Here is an 8,964-nt window from a genome sequence, read left to right as displayed (position 1 = left end):
TCGCACCGCTACTTTGTAGGCCTTCTCTAGCAGCAGCTCTCATTGCACCAACTAAAAATGGTAATGGCAGAGACTAATAAATACCATAAAAACCTTGATGTGAGCTCTAACTAGCTTCTACTGTGCACTCGTGGAAATGGAAGTGGGGTTTTTTCTTTTTTGGGTAGTGATTGTTGAGTGAAGGAGAGAAGAGAGGAAGCTTAAAAACCTCTGGTGGTGCAATTCTTCCTTGTCTGGCGGGTCTACCCTAGGCACATGATCTTGACCCTTGATTCCTGGAACCTTCTTATATTTCTTATTTCACTTCTTCTGAAAAACTTGGGAGTCTGCACCTTTTACTCACCACTGCTTTGTTTTTACTTGCTTTGCTTTGCTTTTCGGTATCTGTTTGGGTTTTTTTTGTGGGGTTTGATGTTGTTGTACATATATGTATATTTATAATGAATATCATATATATGCTGCTGGCTTGGAGTTGGAGAGGGTGTGGTGTGTGGGACTGTCCAGTATTAATAGCCGTTGTCCCCGGAATATTTTCAAATCTAATCCATATACGTTTGTGAAAAATGGAGCATTTCTAAACCAACTCGGTGGCCGTACCATCTTTTGCTTGTGCACAGAAACTCCATATAAATTATATATAGGGATTTTACTCTACTAGCTAGGTGAACAATAAGCACGTGCATTAATAACATATTATATTAGCATTAGTAAATTTTATTTATAGAGTATATAGTTTGGTAACGGTAGGTAGTAATTTTGGGTGTGTTGAGTAAAATTGATAAGGTCTTTATCCGAGTCATGATTGGAAGCGTGTGATATTTGATCAGTCACATTCATATTTAGTACTGTAGACCAGCGCATGCAGCTTATAGCTTTGCCATCACCAAAATTGAGAATGCCAGCTCACTCAACCACCACCATACAGGAACAGGAGGAGAGGAGAGGCCTACTTCATTAGCTGGGAAGGGAGACCAAGACTAGCTAGTCCACCATGATCAGATCTTGTTCATAATAATATAATATCAATTTTAACGGTATCAAGTCAAAGCAAGCATGATTGACTACATCAAAGATCAATCTGTGATCGTCAACAAAAATAAAATAAATCAATCAAAGGTCTTGATTTGAATCTTGTCTCACGTTCCTTAAAAATAAATGATAATAGTAAAGGCGGATGGATGGGTTAGACGAGTTGATTAGAGTGGTAAGTCCGGCCCTTACACCCATATTCGATGATTGTGGATCTCAATCTGATCTAAAAGACAAGAGCCCAACGGGCCTAGATAATCATATATGGGCCTTTGTCCAATTAATCTAGAATATTGGAAGGATAGATCATAGATATTATGAGATGGCACATTTTGATACGATTTTGGGAATATGCGAGAGCAGGGACGACGAACATTGGAGGAAGATTCCTCAGTCATGCGCATCTCCCTCTCTCTCTTTCTTTTTTCCAACTCAAACTGAAATAACCACCCTTTCAATCCAACCTTCCTTTGCTCTTTCTATTTATTTTAGCATTTCATTCCCTTCTATTTACACCCAACCCACCTCCTCTTCTTTCCTCAGCTCCACCAATCTTCCACATCTTCCCAGGTTCTCTCTCTCTCTCTCTCTCTCTCTCTCTCTCTCTCTTAGGATTCGCACAATTTGTTGTGATGTTTCTTTAAGGTCAATGTTGGTGGCTTGCTTGCTTGTTTTTTAATTAATGAGCCACTATGGATTTTTTTTTTTTTGGTTCGGAATTTGGGTGTTATTTATCGGTGGCGAATTTAATATTTGCATTCTCAAGAAAATCGGATAATGGGTTATGGTTGTGATTCGGGGTTTTGTTATGCACATGGATGTGCTTATAATCTGTTTGATAAAACACCGCTTCGTAATGTGAACTGCTTCTGGTTTGTCGTCCAGTTATGTTAGATTTTGAGCTCAAAATATCTGCTTTTTTTATAAATAAATAAATAATTAATTAATTTTTTTTCAAAAAAAAAAAAAAAGAGCTTTGGAGTTTGGAGTAAGGGTGTGTTATGCATTTTGATTAAAATTGTTTCTCTAATAGAAGCTGGTGGGGGTGTGTGTGTGTGTGTGTGTTGAGGAGGCTTTCTAAGAAGGGATCTTATAACTAGCCAAAGGGAATGCCTTGCAAATCTTAGGGGGCTGGTTGAAATGTAGAGGGTTCTTTTGAGTGTAGGACCTTTGTCGACCCCCTCCCTCCCTGTAGCATGGGATCTCACGCCATGAACTGTTCGATTGAAAGAAACCAAACCTCTCCATTTGGATTTCCCATGCTAATGGAGAGTTGCCTTTTCCAGTTTTCCTAGCCAAAGAGGGCTCTTTCAGTCAGAGAAAGAATTAAAACCATATATATAAAAAATCATTATCTATGGGATGCAAATTTCGTGGTTTTTTATATATATAAATTCCCTTAATTTCAAGCTTCAGTGGTTGCTCAACATTATCATGTGCTCTGCTCTTAATTTGTAAAATTATTGTTGTTGTTTTGTAGTGGTACACTTTTAAGAGGCATATTGGCTCGCAATTGGGACACTTCTTCCAACAATTGCCAGCAAGTGTTTGCTGGCAAAAGATTGCTTGCCTTATTACAGAAGAACTTATGAGTCCCCAGAGTACATTGAACCGACGTAGAGCCCTAGAGGGCATGCACGGGGTGCGTGTGGTGCCGTGTTCACTGTTTGAATCAGAGGAGACTACTCAAGATGGAGACCTTCCTCACTCAACTTGTGGAAGTTCGGCTGTTGGAGCAAATCAGCAACTTTTTATGCAGTGAGTGAGAAACCTGATTAATGAGACTTGTTTATCAGCATATGCTAATAATATTTTAGGGGACATGTGATTGCCATCAAAGAGACAAGATTAAGCTATGAGTACTAATTATTTAAAATAATTATAATGCATTTCCACAGTTTTGAAGTCATTATAGATTCAATTACACATTGAAGAACAAATGCAAGCAATTCCACAGCTATTAACTTTGTCTGCATTGTCTCCAGGCGAGTATGGCAGCAAAGACCGCCATGTTTGAAGCCCATCCAGGGCTGCATTCAAGGTATTATAAATATAAATGCATTTTTTATCTTTATCTGGCTTGCAATCCAATCTCTTGTATGGAAAATACATAGCTGTTGTTAACGCATTTTCCCATTTTGTTAGGCGATCACAGTGTTGCAGAAACAGTTGCTAATGTGCTCACTTCACTTCCTTTTATAGTTCTTGGAATCCATGCCCCCAGGTAATACTTTTATGTAAGACAGTTGATGGACATATACGTAATCTTATTGATACATCACTTTTAATTAACTTTTTCTTCCTTGGTGAAACAGGAAGAATCTAAATTCAAAGATATATGCTAATTCATTAATTGGAGTTGGAGTCGCCTCAAGTTTATATCATTCTTCAAGAGGAAAACTAAGGCAATATTTAAGATGGGCCGACTATACAATGATAGCCACAGCAACAGTAGTAAGTCAGAAAAATTCCTTGAATAAATAATAGTTGGTTTTATTATCAACATCCATGAAGTTGTTTCTGGATGATGCCAAATTGCTTTAGTCAAAATTAAATTCATTAAAAAGATTGTAATGGTGATTCTTCACTCAAACATGAATGTATGGAATGATGCATCTGAATTAGAATTGTTATCGCTTAAGAGGGCCTTTTTAATTTATAAACTGAAAATATTTCTCTTCTGAGTGTGAAGGTGATTTGGTCAATAGGAGTAACTACTGGATTTCAGAATTTTTCAGCATTTTTTGGTTTTCTGCATTACTCACTAAGAGTCTGAGATATGTTGCTTGTTCACCTCATCTCTGAACATTTATCTGGATTTTGTTCATCTGAAGAAGCTCTAGGATTAATTTGTACATACTCATACTCATCTTTGGCAAGTTTACATGGATTACACCTTGTCAGTGTCATGAGCCCCCCAACTCTTAATTATCTGCAACGTAACTTTTATTTTCCAATAGAATGAATTTGCTGCAAAAGCCTACTTATCATGATAATCAAGGAAAAAAAAATTCAAGGAACAAAAACCAATCAGACCACCAAACGAGGTTCAGAAACTAACACCCCAATATATGATTTCTTATATAGTTTTCCTACATGTTTAATTTGTTTCGTATCTTCCTGTACAAAGTATTAGTTATATCTGTGTATTTTCTTTCTTAAAAGTTACTCAGTTGCCCACTTGATATAATCAGAAATGGATCAACTCATATTTTTGCAGTGTCTCTCAAGAGCCATCAGAAATGAAAACCCAAAATTGCTGATGGCAGCTTCTGCCTTATTTCTACCAATCCAGCCTCTGATGGTTTCAGCCGTTCACACTGGAATAATGGAGGTAACCTTGTGACTTTCCTGTAATCTATTCAATCATATGAAAAAGTTCGTGTTAAGTAACTAGTCATAGCCATAGGCAACCTGAAAAATTTTATGTTAAGCACCTGGTTCTACTAAAATTGTACTTTACTCATCAATTCTCTTGTTTTGTTTTCCAGGTAGCATTTGCGAAAAGAGCATTGAAAGATCCAGAGCTAAGGACGGCCCACAATGTACATAAGATGTCATCACTAGTGGGAGGTGTGCTTTTTATTGCTGATGACATGTTCCCTCAGACTCCCTTCCTTCATGCTGCCTGGCATCTCGCTGCAGCTGTTGGCGTTAGCACCTGCAATAAGCTTCTGGAGTAGTAGTTAATCAGCCAAATAGAGCTACTACTGCATCCAAATTTCAATCCAATCCATCATTCTTTTGACTCAATTGGTGGGTTACCATGATTATTATGTAACTAAAATGGTAGAAGGGACAAGGTACTAGGAAGGTACAACTGTACAACTGTACGAGGGAGGGCGTTGTCTCAGAAGTCAGAGCAGCTTCGTGCATGGGCTCGACCCCTATTGGGGTAATTTTCAAAACGTCTTAAAGATGTAGTCAATCGTCTGTTCATTATGTTCACTCAAGTTTGCCTTGTAAATATGATACTGGCACCCATTATTTAGTAGCTTCTTTATGAACATATTTGCGATGCCTTCTCTATTTTTTCAAATACAAGCAATAGCTTAAAATTACTCTAAATTAACCTAATTTACGGGGAGAGGGATTCGAACTTGGGTGCACAAAGGATGACCTCACTGCTTTGACCAACTGACCTAACCAACTTTTGCACAATATTTTCTTTAAGAAGAGAAGAAAAAATAAAAAACAAAAGAGGTCTTGGGGTATTCTGTGGGTAAATTGATTGAGATACCATAAGAACATACTTTGATATGAGTTCGATGCCTCCAATTTAGGCTTATGAGTGATTCTGAAAGAAAAAATGAAATGTTTTGAGTTATAACTAGTCTTCCATCTTTTCTTTTCAAAGGAATATTCAGTTGGTGATGATAGATCCACTCTTCCTCACTAAATAAAAAAAAAATTGGGATCTGGACTGCAGTTGGATAGCTTAAATTAAATCTACCATTAACGAGATCTTCAAAATATCAATCTTTAAATTATAAATATTTAAAGAGGACAACCAAAAGGATACGAAATTAGAATCAGAAGTTGCATTTTCTAATCAGAGAGATCTGTTCACTTTAGGAGGTACTGTTTTGATACTAAATTTTCATACAAATAATATGCACCGGTAGAACAAGTCTAAACCGCAGTAAATGCCTATAAATACCAACTAAGAGAAGATTATAAGTTACAATGACAAATGGCTCAAGCTTTTTTCATCCAAAATAACAAATGGCTCAGCTTTTATCCACTTTCGTTTTTAGAATTCCTTGTAGATGTAATACACACTGCGGATACCTCAATTTTCCCAAAGTAGAAGATGGGTCTGCTTGAGAATTGAGATACACTAACAGATCTAGAGATCGAATTTCAGTTCCGAAGAAGATACATAGAGAGGCTCTGGCTCCACTTTTCGCCTGATCCTGGTTCATGACAAAACCATTTTCTTTAGAATAATTCAGTTTAAATGTATTAGATCTCAAGCAAATAAGAAAAATTATTTAAAACCACAAGTATTAAGTATCAGACTATTCTTCCTTTCAATGTAGACTGCACAAGTCACTCCTACAACAAGAGGTAAAGCTCAGTAATCCTCCAATGTAAGATGTAATTACCAATTATCTTGAGCCCATTTGCAGCCATCAGTATCCACCACATGCAAGCTATACGCATGCCTTGATTTTGAGGACTGATTCTCAAAACTGTAGTCCAAGCATTTGACAGGAAAAAAGGAAAAATTGGATTTTCAGACCACCCAACTAAGGCAAAATATTTGAAGGTCAACAGAAAGAGTTTAATTGAACTGACCTTTGATGAATAAGATCACCATGAATAACAACTAAAGACCCAGCTTTCACTTCAATAGGCACAAAATCCTTTTGATCATACTCAGGGGAAGGACGATCAAAGGTCACGCCCCCTTCACCTCTTATGAACCGTCTGACAAGGCCATCTGTAAAACAACAAAAAACAAATTACAAGAAAGTTTTAATACACCAAACAATTTCAAAGCCTTTCCAGCTCACAAAAACTTGAAATTGGCAAAAAATGTATTGGAAGGAAGAAACGGAAAAGGAAATAAGAGGTGGGAGAGGAGAATGGTACTCTTTTGAGAACCAGGTATAGCCCATAGGCAGCCATTCGTTATTGTTGCATCTTCTAGAGCCAGCCACAGCCCTGTGCAAGTTGGTGGTTCGGTATAAAGAAATGAGTTATCCTGATGTGGTACTACCTCACCTCCAATACCTGGTTGCTGCCAATAACATTCTTGTGCATTAGTTTGCAAATAAACTCAGGATAATTTGCATATCTGAAGAAAAACAACCAATATTGACATATTAACATAGCCAAACTCATGAACATACAAAACAATGTACCACAACAAATCATGAAATTTGAAATTATACAACTAAGATTTAGCAGGGCCGTCTACATTTTACTGTTTTAAATCATAACATTGCTAATTTCACAGTTCCGTAGACATAACTGAAACCATTCTAGACCCCATCCTAACAAAAGAACACAAAACTTGTTCTAACAGGGGTGGGGCAGGTATGCCGATCAAGTCTGTACCTCCTTCCTCCCCCTTTGAATGCGTGCATGCATATCTATGTGTAAATTGTTAAACACATATGTTCACATACATGTGTGTACATATGTTATACATAGTCTCCATTCCAATGTTAAATTGTATCTAGTCATTTTAAATGCATTGAATCCAATATTTTTAGGGTTCTTTCGGCCAATTAGCCCAATTGTCAAAAACCAATCCTTTCCTCAGCCAAATAGACCTCAGGTCTCGCATTTAATAGGTACTAGAGCCTCACAAGGAAATTATGTCACACCACTAGGCCTTAAACACAAGAAGATGTAATACCTTAAATATGTACATAGACTGAATGATGATGGGCCTTTTATAACCCAAGGAGGAGAACAAACTTGAAACTTTCTCAGAATAGGAGAAACCTTTAAATACTGGATCGAGCTCATGTAACGCTGCACCAAAGAGCATGTGCTTTACAAAATTAGTTTTAGTTTCAAATGCATGGAAAAAAACTAGACTTCATTTTTTCAAATTTTATTAATCCAGAGGTATTCAGAGCTTACCATGGCCAACTTTATTAATGGAAAGTTCCTTTGGCTGTTGTAGCTCTCCATCATTCCCAAAAGCTTTCTCTGCCAAAATCAAGAAATGCCAACAATTTAGCACAACACAAACTAGAGATTATGGATGAATCAAATTGCAAAAGTGTTCAATTTCACTATTTGGAACCAAATTCCACTTGTACAGAAGTGTTCAAAAGTGTACAAATCATCTTCTTTCTTTTTTCCGGAAAGAACAAAAAAAAAAAAAAGACATAAATACAGGAATTGAAGAAGTAAATGATTCAGGGTTGTTGAAAATTGAAACATATAGTCGTATACCTTCGAAGAAAAACGAAATCTTCTCGGCGCTTTCATAGAAGTAATTGTCCGTCGACTGTTGCTGCAAAATACAATTGAAAATGAAAAAGAAACGAGTTTAATTACAGATAAACATAAATAACTACATAATAAAAGGAAAAAAATTAAGACACCTGATTCTTGGTAGAGAAAATAGAGGCGGTGGCGGAGCAGTCGAAGTCGTGAAGCAATTGGTCCATTCTCTTCCTCATGGCATCGATGTCCTCCACACTGGCAAACGATTCTATAACAAAATAACCTGCAATCATAAAATTATATAACAAGTTAGCAACCCAACACACATGTTTCCAAGTCAAAAAAAGTCAAAAACAAAGCTTTCTTAGGACATTTAGGAGGAGTTAGTTGGTTGTGTTTACCTTGGGAGTTGAAGGAGTGGAGTTGGTCGGGACTGAGATTTCCGACGATGCCCATGGCTTCTGCTTCTGATTCTGATTATGAAAGGCAAAAGAGGTAATTTGTGTGTTTCTCCTCCGCGGTGTTTCTGTCTTCTCTTTAGAATTGAAACGTTGAAAGGTTAGATTAATAGGATCGGGATCCATATATTCTCGCGGGGTTGTCAAATTTACTCACATTTGACAAGGTCTCGGGGTGCAATGCCACGTTTCAGTTCCTTTTTTCCTTTTATTAATTTTTTTTTATTTATAAAAATTAGAAAAAAAAAAAAAAAAAAAAACCCTAATAACAGGGCAACGCAACCTGTTTGATTATTCGGTCAATTATAAAACTAACTTGAATCACATCTTTGTTGGTTTGCAGACGTGAATTAAGCAGTTGAATAAGATAGTGAGCTCTCTTATACATCAGTTTGAATCTCCTCATAAGTTAAATTATCATTTGTATTCAAAAACAAAAATTAAAATGAATTTATTCAAAGTAACTCTAATAAAACCATCAATAATCTTTTTTGGGTCGTGAAGCCTCAAAAATATAAATGATCATAATAATTTAAGTCAATTGTTTATAATTATAGTGTGCTTA

At 36.6% G+C, this 8,964-nt stretch overlaps 2 protein-coding genes across 2 annotated transcripts; one reads left to right on the top strand and one right to left on the bottom strand.

The window, feature by feature from the left end:
• The first annotated feature begins 1,359 nt into the window (after window positions 1-1,359).
• Window positions 1,360-5,038, top strand: LOC110764583 (uncharacterized). Its single transcript, XM_021967584.2, has 7 exons — window positions 1,360-1,599; window positions 2,510-2,787; window positions 3,015-3,070; window positions 3,175-3,253; window positions 3,345-3,483; window positions 4,250-4,363; window positions 4,521-5,038. Exons 2-7 carry the CDS (start codon window positions 2,618-2,620, stop codon window positions 4,710-4,712), a joined length of 750 nt encoding a protein of 249 aa, XP_021823276.1. The 5' UTR covers window positions 1,360-1,599; window positions 2,510-2,617; the 3' UTR covers window positions 4,713-5,038.
• A 508-nt stretch (window positions 5,039-5,546) lies between these two features.
• PAHX (phytanoyl-CoA dioxygenase (PhyH) family protein) lies at window positions 5,547-8,526 on the bottom strand. The gene is made up of 9 exons (XM_021967568.2): window positions 8,343-8,526; window positions 8,100-8,224; window positions 7,948-8,008; window positions 7,630-7,698; window positions 7,400-7,518; window positions 6,628-6,775; window positions 6,331-6,475; window positions 6,138-6,224; window positions 5,547-5,945 (listed from the first exon to the last, which is right to left on the bottom strand). Exons 1-9 carry the CDS (start codon window positions 8,395-8,397, stop codon window positions 5,879-5,881), a joined length of 876 nt encoding a protein of 291 aa, XP_021823260.1. The 5' UTR covers window positions 8,398-8,526; the 3' UTR covers window positions 5,547-5,878.
• Between the last annotated feature and the right edge of the window lie 438 nt (window positions 8,527-8,964).

Source organism: Prunus avium, chromosome 1 (genome assembly GCF_965620075.1).
Source record: "Prunus avium chromosome 1, drPruAviu1.hap1.1, whole genome shotgun sequence".
NCBI lineage: Eukaryota > Viridiplantae > Streptophyta > Magnoliopsida > Rosales > Rosaceae > Prunus > Prunus avium.
This window is presented reverse-complemented; position numbering and strand designations above follow the sequence as displayed.

What these genes read in the sequence shown, in the direction of transcription:
- PAHX (XM_021967568.2), bottom strand. Translation starts at nt 8,397, where the DNA reads ATGGGCATCGTCGGAAATCTCAGTCCCGACCAACTCCACTCCTTCAAC. An exon ending in CATTAATAAAGTTGGCCATG is followed by an intron (nt 7,519 to 7,629) that starts GTAAGCTCTGAA and finishes TCTTTGGTGCAG; the next exon opens with CGTTACATGAGCTCGATCCA. An exon ending in TATACCTGGTTCTCAAAAGA is followed by an intron (nt 6,476 to 6,627) that starts GTACCATTCTCC and finishes GTTGTTTTACAG; the next exon opens with ATGGCCTTGTCAGACGGTTC.
- LOC110764583 (XM_021967584.2), top strand. Translation starts at nt 2,618, where the DNA reads ATGAGTCCCCAGAGTACATTGAACCGACGTAGAGCCCTAGAGGGCATG. An exon ending in TGATAGCCACAGCAACAGTA is followed by an intron (nt 3,484 to 4,249) that starts GTAAGTCAGAAA and finishes ATATTTTTGCAG; the next exon opens with TGTCTCTCAAGAGCCATCAG. An exon ending in TTCACACTGGAATAATGGAG is followed by an intron (nt 4,364 to 4,520) that starts GTAACCTTGTGA and finishes TTTGTTTTCCAG; the next exon opens with GTAGCATTTGCGAAAAGAGC.